A 20,346-nucleotide genomic window follows, 5' to 3' on the forward strand; every position below is an offset into this window, starting at 1 on the left:
CACATTATACTAATATCGTTATCTGCTATAATAATTGCTATTATATTTTTCTGAATAAAATAAAAATACTATAAATCCTAAAATAATCTTATTTGGAAGCAAATTATACTAATAATTTTGTCTACTACAATAATTACTATTATTTCCAAAAATTCTTAATAAAAGAAAAATATAATACCACAAATCCTAAAAGTAAATAATACTAATAATTTTGTCTGCTATAATTACTATTATTTCCAAAAAATTCTCAATAAAAGAAAAACGCCACAGGTCCTAAAGTAATCTCATTCGAAAGCAAATTATCTCGGAACACGTAACACTTCGAAATTTTTTGCCAAGGTTACAAACACGTACACCTCACCGTGCACATTCGTTTTAACATCCAGCAGCAGGAGCGTAAAAAATGATTACGTATTCGTAACAACGCTGGTTGCGCAACGCAATCTAAAAAGGATTATCGGCTTTTCGCGCGGCGCTTTTAAATATCATCAGCAGATAAGGATATCTTTCCGCGCGGGGGCAGAAATTTGTGTCGTAGTTGGCCGCGGAACTAATCGAACTTTCTATTTGTCAGAGATCGATAAGAATGGTAGAGAACGAGTGGAATAATATCTATTCCGTCGCTAAACCAATCGGCAACTTCTCTTATCGGCGTTCTCGCGTGATATATTGCTCCGTTTGAAAAAGCTCCACCGTGAAACGATAGGTATAGGTGCCTGCCGGTTAATTACGTTCAATCGATCGATCTGTCTTCCTTTATCTACGAGGAAGTTTCGCGTATGTCGAAATACGTGATCCTCGAGCGGAACGCGCGCGGCCAAATACGGCGAGCAATGCGCATTTCTATTTTCACCATTTTCCTCTTTCAGACCATGCCGATCCATTTTCGGCGTAGAACGCGTACAGGCTGCCATAAAATAACATTCTTCGTTCTAATTTCGTTGTTTCTCTAAATGTCACTAAACAGTTTCATTGTCTTCTTTTTGTTTTGTGTAAGTAACGAAGCATGTACTACTGTGTTTTGCTGGAAATTTATTTAGAAATGTGACGAGGCATTTCCGGTACACAATAACCTCCACTTCTCTGTCACGAGGAAGAAAAGAAATACTTTAAAGTAAATTTTTAAGCAGTAATATCAATCTTTCAACTTTGATTTTGATAAAATTCGTTTACTTAAAAATACACAATTTTATTTACTTGAGATTTGATTTTCTTTATGTGAACTATTAAGCATTTAATTTCTTATTCATTTCAGATTCCGCTTATTTATTTTTCCTTTCACGTGAACTGAAGTCGGATTCTCATAAAAGGAATCAAGGTGTTGTGTTCTTATTTTTTGCTAATGTTTCGCTGTGTTGCAGACTGTAAATAAGTTCGAAATATGGGAATGAAAAAATGGAGATTTTAGAAGATTGACTCGATGGGAACAGAAGATGATTGGTAGAGTTATGATTAGACATTCTAGAATTATTCTTATCTTGTTATCAAGACAAATTTCGAAATATCTGATCATTGCTATAAAACATTCTACTACATTGTCCTAAATTTGCAAGCCACGAGTTAAGCATTGTTTATTTCACTCTATAAAAGATAAATTTAAGCATCACCAAGAACTATATCGGACCTTGGAATTTCTAAAAGATATTGGATTTTGTCATAACAGCATCTGATTTCAAGATAAATTATCACTAAACAAACTTCTGCAGTTGATGAAACATTGAACTCATATGTGTATAAAAAAGAAAGTACAATTCTGTTAGGTAGGTTAAAATGAAATGTTTTACCAGCAGCTGATATTAACAGGTTGATACCATATTTTAAATTTTGTCAGACCATAAATTTTCATACAGAGCAGTGAAGAAGAAGAAATTTGCTGTAGTGCAAGTGTATTAAATGGTAAAAAAATTCATGATAAAATTGTTTTTCAAAGTCGGACTGTTTTCAAAGGAATCGATTTTCATAAAATTCGTTTACATAAAAATACAAAATTTTATTTATTCGAGATTTGATCCGTTTATTTAGATTTAATTTGACTTTATTTAAGAATATCGCTTTATCTCAATTTTTAAAATAATTTCAGCCAAATTTTGAAGAGCACTCTACGAAAAAATCTACGAAATGTAGATAAATGGATTTACAAAGGAGCAGGTAAATACTTAGCATTTTTCAAATTACGCCCGTAAGAACTCGTAATCCTTTTGCACAACGACGACACGAGATATCAATCACGCGGCAAGTAATAATAGCGCATAAAAAGTCACAGCAGCGTTTATTTACAGTCATTATTTTTCCATAGCGATGACGCGTGCCAGACACGTTCTTCGTCCTTTCACTCGCGTAGATCGATCGGCTGCATTCTCGATAGATCTCCTAGAATCCGTGTATACGAGGCATACCAACTAGAATTGCACGCATCAAGGAAGTATTCGACCTTGCATTTTTGTATTACTTGTTCTCTTCTTAATCTTTGAAAGTCTCGGTGAACGTGTATCCCTCGTGCGATGTACAATTTAACAGGACGCGTAGATAAATTTCGAGTACTTAATGCCTGGAGCTGCCGTACGGTATTGCCGCTTATAAATCATGGAAACTTATTAATTTCCCGGACTTCGCGTATAATATTTATTAATTAAGAGCAAACACTTGACCGTTTGAATGCCACGGGTCTTTGTTGTTTCCCAATCCAAAAGTGCCAAGCGGCGCGATCGCGCTTCTTTCATTTGATGTCGAAAAGTTACAAAAATTTTGTTTCCGACATTTTCCTGAATACGGCTATTTGGAAATGACACGAAACAAAGGCAAAATTGATTATGTGCGGGATTTATGTGCAATTTTTTATGAAAAATATAGAATAAAATTTACACTTCGTGGCCCGATGCGGTGACACTTTTCGATGTCGCGCTCCTTGGCACTCAAACGGTTAAAGTTATACAGATTAATAATTCCAAGTATGTACTTTCTGATAGCTTTGAAGTATTCGTAGGAATTTGACTGGATTTCAAACAACGATGGTAAACGAAAAATTGAAAAATTTGTTGGAATCCGGGGCGGGAAGTAGATATCGATTATATTTTAAGGATGACGCTTATACTCGCGGACTCCGAATTTACAAGGCGCGAGCTTCACGAAGGGAAGAGACGTTGTGGTTTTCTGCTGCGTACTAGATCGACAGCTCTTAACTATCCACGCTTGGTTTCTATAATAATCTTCCGAGAGATTTTTCGGGTGTACTTATAAGGAAGGGATTTGGGGGAGGAGGTGAACTTGGTTCTGGTGACGAACTGCTGGACAGGACTTTGAAGGGACAGTCAGCGGTCGACGAGTAACTTGTTTCTCGGCGTTAAGGGGTTAATCTTAGGAGTGACTTGGTGACTCAATGTCAATAGGCGGTTGGTTATCGAACAAATTAAAGAGTTAAGAAAAATTCGTTGAATTCTACCGTGGAAGTTTGTGAATGAAAACTATATGCCTCATTCATGATATGCATATGAAATGTTTCACATAAAATTACATAAACGCAGGTGAATATGCAAGGTGTCCTTTTTAAATGGAATATCTCAAAGGAAACTGAAGCTATCGAACAAATTTTCTTACAAAAATTGTCTTCAATTGTGAGATTTCAAGGTAAACTTAATTCTTTTTAATTTTTCAATTTTCACTTGCTCGTTGAAGAAAGAATGAAAACTGTGTAACTTAGATGTCATTATTTTAAAAATTGTACAATTTGTATTGCACACTTGCTGTTTTAAAATTTACCAATCGAAGATATAAAATTTGAAAGAATTTTACTGCTCCAATTTATTAAGCCAAATTGAAATGCCTGTTCTTTGATACTTCTCGAATATTCACTTAATTAAGTCGCTGATGAGAAGTGCACTATAGATGAAACTGTTAAAGACGCGAAACGCTGAAACCGATACGAACGAAAACCGGAAGAAAGATCCGAGGAACCCAACTTCAGAAGCATTACTTTAGATGAAAGCTCGCGATATGCACAGGCGGAGTTACTCGGAGCCTCCATTATCGAAACGAATATTCGCGCAGGAATCTAGGATAATAGGTGTGATAGCTATCGAGGCACAATGATTCTATGCAATTTTACGCAAATGTACGGTAGGTAAGCGTCAATTATCACCGACGTTAATTCGAATTGAAAGGCCTTTCGCTTTTAGACGGTTGAAAAGTAGAGATCTTTTGGAATTTTTTGTGAGAAAACTAGCAAAGCTGTTGATATGAAACTTTGAATGGTTGTTAACCGTATGTTAGACAGTGCGTTCAATTTTTTTTGGTGATAAAATACGGTATAGTTTCTGTGTGGCGTGTACCTGAAGTAACCCTTGCACGAGAAAAAGGGGGTTTCAGTGATGTAAGATTTCTCGGTTCTGAGAGGTCTGAAAGAAAAATGCTGCGGGGGACCGATTATGTGATAGTTGAGGTCGGGTCTCGTTCATTTTGGTTGAAAAATATCAAAGATTAAGAAAATGGAGGTGCTTCAAACTCGCGCTACGAATTTTTGCCAAAAATCGTTGCTTCTGGAGCCCTTGAAAAATAGTAATTTTTGTAATTTTGAGATCGTAGAGGACGATGATCTATCTACACGTGTACCGACGATGTGTGCAAAATTTCAGAAAAATCCGTTACATAGTTTCCGAGAAGTCTTGCGTTTTGAAAAAGTACTTTTGTAAAAAATGCTTTTGAAGTTTGTAAAAGGATTACTTTTAATACCTAAATACACTTGCTGGAATCCTAATCAAATCCTTGCTGCTCATAACGACGTAAATTTCCCAAATTTCAAAACATTCGTTCAGTGATATATTGTCAAAAATATAAAACCCAAAAATGCAAAAGAAAATAAAAGCAAAAATGGCAAAATTCGTCATTTTCCAAGCGAAATCTCCCTCAACACCCAACGCCGCAAGTGTACAATCGTCGACGATCATTCACAATCATCCGAGACGCAAAACTTTGTCGCGTAAATGCAAAACGCCTGTTAATTACCTCGCCATAAATTACAGCATTACAAATTCGGCCCTTTGATCGTCAATTTGACGCTATTCTCGCCGGTACAGAAGATATTTCTTCCTTAATGCTCGAGCCGTGGCACGACAGCCAGCGTGGACGCCCCTTTACATTCAATTACTCGTTAACACGAATTCCACACGGCTGAGAAATGAAATGCCTTTGGTCACGGTGTTTCTAATCGCTCTTCGCTCAGGGAGCGCGCTCGAACGTTTGTTCGCCTAGCTTTGTAGCTGTTTCATCGGTTACCAGATGCCCATTGCTTCCGTCGATTTTCTATGCTTTCTTTCATTCCCCTTCCGGTGGTGTACATTAATCATGCTGATAGCGCCTCAGCGTTCAATGGATACAATGGGATGGAGAGATAAAAAGATAAGGCTGCTTGTTTGTTTCTGCTTTTGACCGATACTCTTTTCCTTTCCTTTCTTTGTCAAGCATCGTACAGGCGAGAATTTTTAGAGGAAAATGTAATGGTTAATGGATGCTTTGTTTCTTTTCTTTTATGTTTTTTTTTTTTTTTAGTGTTGTTTAAAGAGGAGAAAGTAGGTAAAGGTTGAGATTTCTATCGTGTTATTCAAACGTGTATTCGTGGTTTTTTTACTGTTTTGTTAGTTTCAAATTTTACTGCTTTGTAATTGAATGTTTCTTTTTCCTTGTGGTTGTGGATAGAGAAGAAGGTCTAAATATGGGCTAGCACTTTTATTTCAGGATTTATTGGTAGAGCTGTGGACGACTTTTAAGGTGGATTTATTGTCAAACTTGTGGATGATTTTTAAGATGGATTTATTGTCAAACCTATGAATGATTTTTAAGATATAACACTTGAATATATATATACACAAATAACATGTTTACTATATGATATTGAAAGTGATGTGGAAAAGGACTCGAACGTTAATATTAAAATCAATTATTAATTTGTTTACAAATGTTACTATTTTGCTTAATATACATACAAGGTGGGCCACGTGAAACAGGCCACCTAATTATCTTCTCTAACTACTTACGGTGGCGCGAGAAAATTTTTAAATGGTTTCAAGGGGTGAATAAGATGAGACAAATTTTTTTTTAAATGTCATTTTTTTCAAGGTTTATGGTTTTTTGCGCGAATGTACCTATTTTTATTATACTGTTTTCTAGCACATATCGATGCGCGTTTAAATGCACAGAATAACATAACCTTAAAAAGACTGGACTCTAAAATTTTAAATTAAATATGAAACTTTCTTTGATTTTTTGCCATTTCTTCCATCAAAAAAAAGTTTCTTACATCTTATACACCCTTTGAAACCGTTTAAATTACTAAAATTTTGATAAATTTGTGCATTTAAATGTGCATAATAACATAACCTTAAAAAGACTGGACTCTAACATTTTCAATCAAATATGAAATGTTCTTTCATTTACCGCCATTTCTTTCATAAAAGAAAATGTCTTCCATCTTATACACTCTTTGAAACCATTTAAATTACTAAAATTTTAAATCAAACATGAACCACTCTTCCATTTACTACCACATCTTCCATCCCGTTCACCCTTTGAAACCATTGAAATTACCTATAAAAATCGTCTCATACCACCGTAGCTAAAAATAATAATTGAGTATCCTATTCCACATAACCCACCCAGTATATTCCTCTTAAGTAATCACACATCACCTACCCACATATTTCACCCTTCAAATACTCAAACTGAACTCTCCCCAACTACCATACATTTTCCCAATTTCTCACCAAAACCAACACACACTCGATACATTCACCCATGGCAACAAAAGAAGTCGCACGATAAAACATTCTGTTCTTATATTCTCAACGTTCAGTGTCTCCAGTCTGGACTTTCTCAGAACACGTCTACCGACAACTTGGGAAAACAACGCCGGCGATCTGATCGCGTAGCAATTTGCACGTGAGCGTTCAATAGACATGTCGATGCCAGGTATGCGCATTGTGGGCCGAGATTCAGACGCATTCCTTGCACAACCGGTAATTTAAGTGGCGAACGATTGATATAATGCGACGGACGTAATTTACCAAGAATCAATCGCGAGTATCAACGAGAGTGTATCTACGCACACGCTCCGAGAACGTCAGGCTCAGGTGAAAAAAGGCTGATCGTCGTCGCTGCGTCCTCTCTCGAGTCGCGCGAGTGCTGATTATCCGCGAGTTACTTCCGATACCGAAACACGTTCATCGGGAAAGACATGAAGCTAGGTACTCATTTTGCGGAATACTTTTTACAGTTTACGAGTTCACAGACGAGAAAGTTTAAGAATAATTGACCGGTCGATGGAAATTCTTAGCGATGAATTCTTCAGGGGAGAGAAATTTTTCTTCTCGACTAATTTTAGACACGATGGTTAAAATTTTCTTCGAATCGATTTCACTTAATCGCGAAAGATCGATTTAATCGGTTGCTTGGATGAGTTGTTGTTTTTGATTGAAGGAACTTGACAGTGGCCGTTAAGTGAGGCTGGGTCATCTGTGACCCGTTTCATTTGAGTGTGTGAAAGGCGAAAACTTTGCGCACTTGGAATATTTTTCTTAGTTATAAATAAGAAATTTTGAATAAGGAATATTATTGTAATATGGAAGAATGTTATGTATAAAATTTGTATGATACGGAAAGGGACACACAATGTGATATAAATAATTTTTACGTGAGTGGAGACAGAAAGGAGATTTCAAGATCAACCCAATTCATTTATTTTTTTACTGAGAAATATATTTAATGTACTTTAAAGTAGTTGCAGTTTAACCCCTTAACCTATAGCAACGCGCCAGACTCGTGGCAGAGATTCTGGTGAATATGTGAGAAAAATAGTTATATCGGTAAGAAAAATTCGTTGTAATCCTAACTTTCGTTTGAATTTCTAAGACTGAGTATTATTAAACGTAATTAATCAGCAACAGATTAGCTTTTACTACCTGATACAGAACTAAAGCAGCAAATGGCTGACGCTTAGATGCACAGTCAGAAAAGAAATCATATGTTAAGGGGTTAACGTAGTTCTTTTCTTTTTTTACCGAGAAACGTAGTTTAATGTACTTTAAAGTAGCTGTAGTTTAACGTAGTTTAGTTAGAGTAGTTTAATGTCTATTATCAGATAAAATTTCACCACAAAATATTGATTTTCTGATGTAGAGACGAGGAAAACTTTTGGTGGGTCAAATGTGACCCGGGCACCGGTTTTCGTGCGGCACTTGGATCTTCAGTCGTCCAACTGAACTCCACAAGTGCAGTATTTTATTTAATCACGTTACATGAGATAGTTCTTGTCTCTCCTTCGATTTGACATACAAAATCAGCCAAATTTTATTAGAATTTTACGTTTATCTTCGATATTACAGAATTTAAAAATGATAATAGTTATCGAGTAACTCTTACTTTCGTTTAATTCACAAAACTTGTTATTTAATATTCCTTCCAGCTTCGATCCAATTCACTAAGCACATTGGATACATTGAAAGTCTCTCTTCTCAATAAAGAATTTACTTTGAATTCAGTTTACGGATTCCGGTATTCCTTATCTCAATCTTAATCCAATTCCTCGTACTCCACAGACCTCGATACAACTTTCATCGAGTCCATAGTATACACGACAGCTCCCGTTTCAACTTTAACTCGATTCACAATACTTACTGCTTCTCTCACTCCGGTCTCTATTTCAATTTACCAATGTACCACGGCGGCAAACATTTTCCCTTCGACACCGACTATTTAACGCTGAATCCAGTCCGCAAATTGTAATATCGCATATCTCCCGCGAACTTATCGAATTTCTCACACCTAGTTGCAATTTAAATTGCATCCAAGAGAACGTAGCAGTTCCTATTTCAATTCTATCTTAATTCACGACGGTTATTACTTTATTCTAACTCACTTCGCGTTGCATATGCGGAGCAAAATCCCGTTAGCGCACCTCGAAGTGACACTTAGAAAAGAGAGCAGCTAATAAAGAATAGATGAACCCTTTGCTGGAAAATTTAGATTATTTTTCTTTAAGTTCAAAATAATGCTTAATTAGCTATGATCAAAATTTTTAGTTGACGATATTCATTTTATTTTAACTATTCTAAACATTTGAGGTCCTCCTGTCACAGGTGACCAACGTGGCAGTCAACGTGTTAAATGAACGTTATACTTATTAAACCTGACAACTTCGATTTGAACGGCCTTTGCAAGGACAAGTCATTTTGAGAAAAATCCAGGCTCTTGCACCCTGCTTCAATTTTCATATCCTGACTGTTACCAACGTGTCCTCAGCTACCAATAGATTTGTGCATTTGTACATTGTCCACTCGTGCTAATTAATCAATGAAACTTATTAGAAAATTGTACATGACTCCGAAGCAGTGCTTAAAAATTAGTCACGGCTCAACTACCTTGGAAAATAGTTACGATTCAACCCTCACGAAGAGCTCTTCTTGAGTCGTTCAATATCTACAACACTCGTGACACATTTCAATGAACCCTTGGACAGTGGAAGACACGAAAGTCTCACAAACGGCAGATACCGGGTCAAATATGACCCAACACTAAAATCCACATTCTTTTAATTTACCAAGCTTTACATTACGATTAAACTAACATATATGTAATACGAGAGTAGAGTCGTGTCTCTGTTTCGAATGCTGGTTGAAACAAGAGATATAAAAAATCTGGGTCATCGATGACCCAGCATCAGTCATTGGAAGGTTAATATAGTACCGACTAAGAAAAAAAGTTCATCGAAGCGTAATTACAATACGAGTCAATGGTGTCGAATTACCATTGATAACAGACTTACTATATTACGTGCGTGGAGGAAAATACAACCACGACAGCACCACAAGCTTCGTATAATATATATGTATATATAACAACCCCTCTATCAAGCCCACTTTAACCACTTTACTTCCAACCCGTCTCGATATTTCTAATTCGAAACCCTTGAACCCTATAGACTGGTATTATACGCTTACGATGCAGGCTATACTTCAATCGACTTCCTGTTTCTATCTCGACTCCACTCACACGACCCATTACCTCTCCTGCAACACCGTTTCAATCGAATTCGTAATACCCTCGGCATCGGGTAACCCGAGAGCTTCGTGTTCGCGACATTTTTACACGGCGTGCAACATTGTGGCCGGGTACGTAAGTGCGAACGAGCCACGGACACGTTATTACACAGGTAATACACCTGTTACCATACGCGTTGCGTAAGCCTCTTCAGAGGCGAACTCTCGGCTCAAACTGGCCGCAAGAATTCCGAGTACTTTCACTCGAGTTGCCGTGGCGAGGAGGTGTCGCGCGATACACACAGAAATGCACACGTGTATGTATATATAGAGGTAAGTGAGTACATGAAACGAGACGTTCGACGGCTACCAAAGAGGGAGAAACATATTTGTTGCATACCTTACACAGTTGGTTGGTAAAATTCGAGTGAAATTAATCCTGGAAAAATGATGGTTCGTTGCACGATCAATGGGAGCACGAGTTAGAGCGCCTACGTCGATTATACGCCACGCTTATTCGCGGCCGAGTTCGTTAGGTAATTTAGAAATTAGCGTCGTTTCACTCGGCCGTTCGACGCGTGCTACGGATTCGCTGGAATGCAAACGGAGCTTGGCAGGTCGCGCGATTTTTCGATCGGATTTATGATTCGGAGTCTTGAGTCGTGAGTCTTGAGGCGTGAATCTTGAGTCGTGAGTCTTGAGTCGTGAGTCTTGAGGCGTGAATCTTGAGTCGTGAGTCTTGAGTCGTGAGTCTTGAGTCGTGAATCTTGAATCTTGAGTCGTGAGTCTTGAGTCGTGAGTCGTGAGTCATGAGTCGCGAGTCTTGAGTCTTGAGTCCTGAGTCTTGAGTCGTGAATCTTGAGTCGTGAGTCTTGAGTCGTGAGTCATGAGTCTTGAGTCGTGAGTCTTGAGTCGTGAGTCGTGAGTCTTGAGTCGTGAATCTTGAATCTTGAGTCGTGAGTCTTGAGTCGTGAGTCGTGAGTCATGAGTCGCGAGTCTTGAGTCTTGAGTCGTGAGTCTTGAGGCGTGAATCTTGAGTCGTGAGTCTTGAGTCGTGAGTCTTCAGTCATGAGTCGTGAGTCTTGAGTCGTGAGTCTTGAGTCGTGAATCTTGAATCTTGAGTCGTGAGTCTTGAGTCGTGAGTCATGAGTCGTGAGTCATGAGTCGTGAGTCTTGAGTCTTGAGTCGTGAGTCTTGAGTCGTGAGTCTTGAGTCGTGAGTCTCGAGTCTTGAGTTTTTAAAGTCCCGATACATCCTGAAAGTCGTGAAAGTTTTGATGAGTCTTGAAAGCTTGGTAAGTATTCAATGTCTTACACATGAGTACTCAATATCTTTACCATTTTATGACAACGATACTGCTCGGACAATACTTGCCAAGCTTTCAAATCCTATCAAAACATTCAAGACTTTGAAACCTATCAACACTTTCAAGACTTTATCTACTATTCCTAACATATCAATAAAATTAAAAATATGTGGAGTATATTACTGATCAATGATCAATCCATCAAACGTATCAGTGTCTAACTGAAACATAACATGAAATCTGTTCTCATTATTTAAAATTATTGATTGAGACACATACACTGACTTCAGCTATCATAGCCTTTGGATCTCGTTTATCGTTTCTGATTCATTATAAATACGATCCTTTACTTCCTGAAATATCCGCAATCATTCATTCGATCCCCAAAGCATACAGTTTCTTTTCATATTCAAATTGCACTTAAAATTTGCTTGCATTCATTCGGTGTTTTTCTTAAGATCGATAATTCAAGTTACAACACCGTGAATGTGTGTTCGAATGTGTTTGCCAAAATTGTGTCAAACAAATAGCAACATAACTTTTGCGTGGTCAATTAACGAGTCACGTGTAACGTATAGCACGGTATAAGTGAATGAATAATCACGTTCTAGGATCAAAAGTAAAACAACTCGCACGTTTTCAGATTGGGATTCGAAAGAATGAGATAAATGGGATATTTATTGACGCAAGTCCGGGATATCTCGAAGTGTAAATCGGTGAATAATGTAACGGTCAAAAAAAAAAAAAAAAAAAAGAGAAAAAAGAAGAAAATAAAATTTATACATGACGTGAAACGGAAATGTATGAGTAATCTGAGCCTATCTCCGATTCAGCTACAAATTATCGAACAATTCACGCGTTATACAATAAATTAAATTTCAACCAGGAAATTCTGCGATCGACTCGCTAAATCGAGTATAATTTATTTCACTTGTTTGCAATAAAATTAAACATTATGGTTTCAACTATTACGTTTATTTACTTATCGTGACACGTGTTGGTGAAACGATATTTACGATCTGTAGAAAATATTTGCACAGATCGTACGTTATTTTATATATCGTAGCACATTGTACAGTTTAGTACATCATTTTTCCTAATAGTATCAATTTAATTAATGTCACTAAATAAAATTTCCTCCAAATAATCAACAATCTAACCATGTCATAAATTTAATCGTCGTTAAAAAAAATTCCCTGCTATCGATATTCTGAAAAGTAGCAAAATCGCTGATTTACCTTTCAAAAGTATTGAATTAATTAGTGTCACCAAATAAAATTCCCTCCGAATAATTAACAATCTAATCATTTTATAAATTCAATCGTCATTGAAAAAATTCCCTCCTATCGATATTTTAAAAAGTAGCAAAATCACTGATTTACCTCTCGAAAATATGAAATTAATTTGTGTCACCAGATAAAATTTCCTCCGAATAATTAACAAACTAATCGTTTTACATAAAATAGCAAATTCACTGATTTACTCCTCGAAAATATTAAATTAATTAGTTTCACCAAATGAAATCTCCTCCGAATAATTACCAATCTAATCACATCACAAACCTAATCGCCATCGAAGAAATTCCCTCCTCTGAATACTCTCAGAAACCGCAGAGTCACCGATTTACCTGGCTAGAGGATCAAACAAATTTGTTCGAGGATGATACATTAGAACGTGGGTAAGTGGCTATTCGCTTCGAACAATGATTTCCAACTAACTCAGCTGCTTTCCTTCGCATTGCTATTCCTCTTCAGTTACGCCTTCATTATTTCGAACGAACGAAAAAAAAGAAGAAAAGAAAAACGTCTGGCTCCGCATTCTAGTACACCGTGGCCCGTTCAATTCCTTACGTTTCCCCTATTGAACATGACATAACGTACTACCAAGTTTCTTCAGCTTTCCCCGACCCTCGTCAAAGGCAGCGCTACGTCTATAATTTTCGATATTACACGGCATGCAGTTCGAACCACAGATGTTCTCCATCGTGTACATCCAACCGCTATTTACATAATACGTCTGCCGCGTTGAAACCTTCCTCTGTCCACCTGTGTCCGAAATGAAAAGCACCTGAGTGTACTTACAACGACACGCGGAAAACAATCGTCGACCGGAACGTACAATACAATCAACAATTATGGTCTGATTATTGATACGTGCGAAGTATGCGAGATAAACGTATTATACAAAACGTATGCTCTATGCAAAATAAGAAATACATTTTTGGAATCGTCCAACGACAAAACACATTTCTGTTCCTACGCGACCGAAGTTGCACCAGCAAATTAGTTATCAATTGCTCAACCGTTTCAGTGCCAAGGAGCGTATTCGACGTCGAAAAGTGTCACCGCATCGGGCCACGAAGTGTAAATTTTATTCTATTTCTCACAATCTGTCTATTTTTTTTAATTCCAAATAGTCGTATTCAGTGAAAATGTCGAAAACAAAATTTTGGGAATTTTTCGACATCGAATGAAATTTTCGGTCAAATTTCTGCAATAACCCGTGGCACTCAAACGGTTAGTGTAAGGTAATGTAAGTTAATGTAAGTAAGTAGGTAAGTTAATATAAGTTAATGTAAGTTACTGTAAGTTAATGTAAGTTAATGTAAGTTAATGCAAGTAAGTAGGTAAGTTAAGCAATCTACCTCCACAAATAATAATATAATACAAAGGACTATGCAATACTGTAGAAATGTGCGGTCGCTAATGGCAAATAAGCTGATGCGACATTAACACTAAAATTACCAGCCGAGTCCAAATGACCCATTACCGACTTTCCAAAAGTGAATTTTCATGTAAGTAAACCGTGATTGGAAAATTCGATTCGTATCGATACAAATAGAAGCATACATGTAGAAAATAAATTCGGAAAGTTACAAACGATAATACTTATCACTATCGGACATTCACATTTTTTGGAAAGTTGCTAATGGGTCATTTTGACCCGGTCGGTAATCCTGGTGTTAAATAAATTTTTTAAAAATTCTGTCCAAGTTTCATTTCCTTATCTATTTCCTGTAAAAATATGCGTTTGCATAGACATCCACTGTCTAGTAATCATTCTCGAAAACGGCATAGATAGGCGCGTCAAATCACACCGAAGAAAGAAGGAAATAGGCTAGAGGAGCTGTCTGGCTTAGATAACGTTCCACCTTTCACCGATCCTTCAAGAGTAACTTCTAATCTTGAAATCTCGCCGTAACTTCTTCGCTGTATTCTCGGATATGTGGTACAGATATCTATAGTATTCTAACGTTCGTTTTTGGTGTTGCTTTTTTATCGAGTTTCTCTTTGCATTTTTAATCAATTTGTAGGATTAGCTTTTTGTATTTGTTCTTCAGTTTTAACGTCTGTTTTTCTCTCAGATTTGAAGACACAAGTGAAAGAGATATTCGATAGAAAGTTGCCTCGCGTGTAAATAACATCTTCATTTTTAGGAATTTTTTATATTTGAGTTGGACTATTAACGTGTGATCACTGACAAGATATTTCTAAGAGTGCTTTATGTCGGAGTTGGTAATGTTTATTAAACGGTAATTGCCTTAGTATTTTATTCGCAAGAAAATTAAGGGATTACATTTGTTCGAAATTTGCGAAAAATCGATTCTTCTTTTTCTTAATATTTTCATAAATTAGTATTTCAAGAACACTTCGATCCGTGTTCACTTCAGTCTACTAAAATTCGTAGAATGGACGAAATTACAGAATCTTCGTTGAGGTATCGAGATGTTCCTAGCAAAAGAATTGAAGTTCAAAATGTACATTGAAGAAATTACTCATAAACCTGCACTTGCTCGCAAAATTTAAAAAATCATACATCTCGTTCATGAAAAACTGAGTGGAGATAATATACTCAAACGATATCTGAGGCTTTACTCCAAATAAAAACGAGAGTATCAACGCAAATATTTTGGAAAATTGCTCCTGATATCAGCTCGAACGGTGCAAACATCGCCGAAATTCTTCCTCACGTCGCTGCAGCAATATTTAGTAACGAATCCAAGAAGCTTTCTGGACATTATGCCACAGAAACGATGAATTGTTTAAGGACTTGTACAATATTGTATTTTCATGAAGAAATTCTTTGTTGAATCTACACTTCCATTCGATATTCTTCGCCGTTCAAAGATTCGAGTTAATTGCAAACCGATAACGAGATCTCGTAACAACAGAAGGTACACGAGCCTGCATAAGATATTTGGGAATGAAGAAAGGTTCTCCTCTTTTGTCACTATTCTGCATGCATAATTCAAGATTTCCACTTGTCAGGTCATTCCAGTGACCCACATTTCAATAAGGCATGAATTATTAAAACTTCTTCCAAAATTCTATGCGCGCCTATCTAGGCGTTTACTAATTGCACGAAATTCTATTCGAAAAAGAAGAATAACACGTTTATTCTGTAATAAAGAATTTCAACTGAAATCGATAAAATGATAACGATCGAATACATTAAGTCATCCCATAAGTTCGTGTCGAATTTTATAATTCAGATCGATGTTTCCAACGCTGACAAATTGCAAAGTATATAAAAGATAATTAAAAAAAATATTTCCAACGCTGACAAATTGCAAAGTATATAAAAGATAATTTAAAAAAAATATTTCCAACGAACCTTCGAATTTAATTGAAAAAAAAAAAAAGAAACATTTTCTCGTTCGAAAATCTTTTTCCTAGTTTTGTGATAAGACCATAATGTCGTCGCTATAGAATATCCTTGGATTTTCTTCGGTGCGCAGTAATGGGATCACCTAATTTAAATATATTCCTCAATTACTGTTATTTCTGTTGAATAAAGAAGTATGAAGAAGAGGGTAGAGATGACAAATAAAATCTAACACGGAAAACTTGTTAGGCACATTTGATAAAGTAAAATGATTGCGTTGCGTAGGATGAAATAACCTACACTGTGCACGCCAACTTAATCTTGTGCGACTGGTGAATATGAGATGAATACGCGATGAGAATTTAGCTAACGACATCAGCTATCTAGTAGAACTGTTATCTGTCTGACTTGGTACAAGAGCTGACTCGAACTAACTTTTCCATGCTACTTTTTAGAAAAGAGAAGTTGCTCGCCCCGCGTCGCGTCGTCTAGATACAGTACAGTATATGCTGAAACTTGAATAAAGATGAGCTTGATCGGTATATTAATACGTAGCAGCGAGTTATGAAAATTAATATTAAAACAGCTATGTAAAATATGCAATGTGTCTCGTGAAACGGTATCATTGACACGTTTGGGATATGAAGGAAGTTTAAAGGAAGATTAAGAGAGTTTAGTTTAGCAAAGTTTCTGTACTGTGATTGTGTATCGGGCAGTGTTGGTCGTTATTCAAATCAATTTTTATTCGAGTCAAATTTGATTTGTTGTTCGAGTCGAATTTTATTTGTTATTCGAGTCGAATTTTATTTGTTATTTGAGTGAAATTTCATTCGTTATTTGAGTAGAATTTTATTCGTTATTCGAGTCAAATTTTAGTCGTTATTCGAGTCAAAGTTTAGTCGTTATTCGAGTCAAAGTTTACTCGTTACTAGAGTCAAATATTATTCGTTATTAGAATCAAACTTTATTTGATATTCGAATCAAAGTTTATTTATTTTTTGAATCAAATTTTAGTCGTTATTCGAGTCAAAGTTTAGTCGTTATTCGAATCAAATTTTAGTCGTTATTCGAGCCAAATTTTAGTCGTTATTCGAATCAAAGTATAGTCGTTTTTCGAATCAAATTTTAGTCGTTATTCGAGTCAAAGTTTAGTCGTTATTAGAGTCAAATTTTATTCGTTTCTCGAATCAAATTTTATTCGTTATTCGAGTCAAAGTTTAGTCGTTATTCGAGTCAAAGTTTACTCGTTACTAGAGTCAAATTTTATTCGTTATTCGAATCAAATTTTATTTGATATTCGAATCAAAGTTTATTCATTTTTTGAATCAAATTTTAGTCGTTATTCGAGTCAAAGTTTAGTCGTTATTCGAGTCAAATTTTAGTCGTTATTCGAGTCAAAGTTTATTCGTTATTCGAATCAAATTTTATTTGATATTCGAATCAAAGTTTATTCGTTTTTCGAATCAAATTTCTTATTCCTTTATTCGTAATTCGATTTCAATTCCTTATGGCTTCAGTCATTATTCGTTCATTTCATTCGTTCATTCGTTCATTCGTGCATTCATTCATTCATTCGTCCATTTATTCATTGCTCCCACAAGATTTCAGATGAGATTTTTGAGAAAAGAATGATACTTAAATAAAAATTTAAACAAAATATACTGAAAACAGAAATTTATTAGTTTCCCTGAATTGAAAACTTCGAATAATAGCTACCGTACCAACGAATAATTCAAATTCATTCCTTATTCAAAATAACTTTTGCCAACAATGGTATCAAATGCATACAGTTGCTGAATCCTACTTCAAAACGTATCCAATCCTATCCATTTGGTGTACTCTTTTGGTATAATCTTTAATAAAAAATATTTTATGAAATACTTCGATATTAAATTTGTATTATTTATTTATCTATACGTTTTTGTAATATCTGTATTACAAATGTTTGCAAATACGAATGTACACATTCTGGTACACATGAACAAAAAATTCCTAAGAGCATTTATTCTCAAACCGAAATTTGCAATTTATCAACACACCCCAAAATCACACTTCAAAAATTCCTCGAAACGTTCCAGTCAAAAACCACGATTCCACACAAACTGGCAGAAACTCCGAAAATGAAAAATTTGTCCACAAAGCCTGAATATTCCGCGGTACACACTTTGTTAGCTTCCAATTACACGCTCCTCGATCTTTCCCAATCTCCTCGATCGGGTCAACTACCCTCGAGTTTCTACCTCACCGAGCAACAGAAACAATTCGTTTAGCGTGTCGACGAGAGTCGCTTCGTCGGTGCCAAGTCAGCCTCTCCTCGAGACGAAAAATCCGCCAGGAATTTCGTCACATTTACCAGCGGTAGCCTGTCCGACCGTGAATCGAATTCGCGTTGCGACACCGCAACGATTTTCCTTTCGCCTGGAATTACGCGCGGTCTGTTCGCGTCGCGTCGCGAAGCTGCCACGAGAATCGAGAAAGCTCCCGAACACGACGAAAGTATTATGTTCGAGCTGCTCGTACTTCGCGAGATTTTTTCTTCTCTTATATCTTTTCTTTTTTTTTCTTCTTTTTACTCGAATCGCGGCAATAAACTACTGAATCATACACGAAGGCACGTGCGTTTACTTTCGCGCGGTAAAACTCTCGATCTTGTGTTTAATAGCTCGATCACAGGTTAATTACCGTGGATTTCATAATGGGCTGATTTCGTTGGCAATATTGTTACGTGACGTCCATTGTGCTTTGACGTAGTAACTTGTGAGAATGGAGAAGAATATCGTAGTCTCGTTGGAAGTCAATTTTTATATTTTCCTGGAGGATCGTAGAACAGTGAATTAGGTTTCGATAGTAAAATGGAATTGAAAATTGAGGATAAAGCGGATAAGAAATAGAAAGTTATTTAAAGCTGTAAATCAAAGTGTTCCTTTCTTACGAGAAATTAAATTTGATTTACCATCACAGAAGCTGGATTTTAAATTAGAAGGCATAATAGTTTCTACTTTCGTTTAGAATTTATTAATATTTTTATGAAGGATCTTAGAACAGCGAGTTAGATTTCTGCAACAAAGTTTAATTGAAAATTAAAGGCAAAGCGAACGAAAGATGGTAATTTATTTAAAATTGTAAATTAAAGCGTTCTTTTTTTAACGAGGAATTAAATTAAATTTATCATCACAGAAGCTGTATTTTGCATTAGAACGCGTAATAGTTACTACTTTCATTCAGAACTTATTAATCGATGCTCTGAGAAATAAATTCTAATATTTTCACGAAGGACCGTAGAACAGCGAATTCAATTTTTCTAACAAAATTTAACTGAAAATTAAAAACGAAGAAAATAAAGAATAGTAAGTTAAAGTGTTTCTTTCTTACGAGAAATTAAATTAAATTTATCATCGAAGAAGGTGTATTTTGCATTAGAACGCGTAATAGTTTCTACTTTCATTCAGAACTTATTAATCGATGCTCTGAGAAATAAATTCTAATATTTTCACGAAGGACCGTAGAACAGCGAATTCAATTTTTCTAACAAAATTTAACTGAAAATTAAAAACGAAGAAAATAAAGAATAGTAAGTTAAAGTGTTTCTTTCTTACGAGAAATTAAATTAAATTTACCATCACAGAAGCTGTATTTTGCATTAGAACGCGTAATAGTTTCTACTTTCATTCAGAATTTATTAATCGATGCTCTGAGAAATAAATTCTAATATTTTTACGAAGGATCGTAGAATTCAATTTTTCTAACAAAATTTAACTGAAAATTAAAGACGAAGTAAACAAAAGATAGTAAGTTAAAGTGTTTCTTTTTTACGAGAAATTAAATTTAATTTACCATCGAGGAAGCTGTATTTTAAATTAGGATGCATAATAGATTTCTACTTTCATTTAGAATCTATTAATCGATTCTATTGTCCTGGGGATGTAGGAACAGTAGTTTCCAACGATTTTGCAACGTGATTCCTTGCAATTACCAATGGGTTTCTTTTTATCGGATATTTGCCGCTGTTGCAATTTCTACTTCATTTATACAAGTTCTTGACGCAATGCTAAGAATGATGCGGTACGTTTCAACACATCTGTTGGAACAATATAAAATGTATCTCTCATAATTACTTTGATAAATGGACGAATTCCGAGTACGTCTGTGTTCGGTTGTATTTGCAATCTACTTCGGTGAAAAATCGTTTTATTATTATGAACGAACACTAATGAATCGACTGTTTGATGTGCTTTATGAAATCCTTTACTTCTAGAACGGCTTCTTGTTAACTCTATCGTAATATCAAGTTCACATGTTAGAACTCTTGTTAAGTATTCTGTTTTCTATCTGTTAGAAATTCTTCCCAAAATTATTTCGTGGACCTACAGACTTCAGAATAAATATTCCTAAAATATTTATAAAAATTATAAA

The 20,346-nt window shown here is 35.7% G+C and overlaps 2 protein-coding genes across 2 annotated transcripts in view; both read right to left on the minus strand.

Annotated features, from left to right (window-relative positions):
• The window catches only part of LOC108576590, an 86,847-nt gene that overhangs the window by 57,092 nt on the left and 9,409 nt on the right, over positions 1 to 20,346 (minus strand). The gene's annotated exons all lie outside the window — the stretch shown is intronic.
• Positions 10,663 to 20,346, minus strand: part of LOC108576591 (max-interacting protein 1-like) — a 355,947-nt gene continuing 346,263 nt past the window's right edge. The window contains exons 5-6 of the mRNA XM_017939607.1: positions 11,393 to 11,470; positions 10,663 to 10,970 (exon numbers count right to left, since the gene is read on the minus strand). Coding sequence (XP_017795096.1) covers positions 10,663 to 10,970; positions 11,393 to 11,470 — 386 coding nt within the window. The remainder of the gene's footprint in view (positions 10,971 to 11,392; positions 11,471 to 20,346) is intronic.

This window comes from Habropoda laboriosa, unplaced genomic scaffold (assembly GCF_001263275.1).
Source record: "Habropoda laboriosa isolate 0110345459 unplaced genomic scaffold, ASM126327v1 scaffold385, whole genome shotgun sequence".
Lineage (NCBI taxonomy): Eukaryota > Metazoa > Arthropoda > Insecta > Hymenoptera > Apidae > Habropoda > Habropoda laboriosa.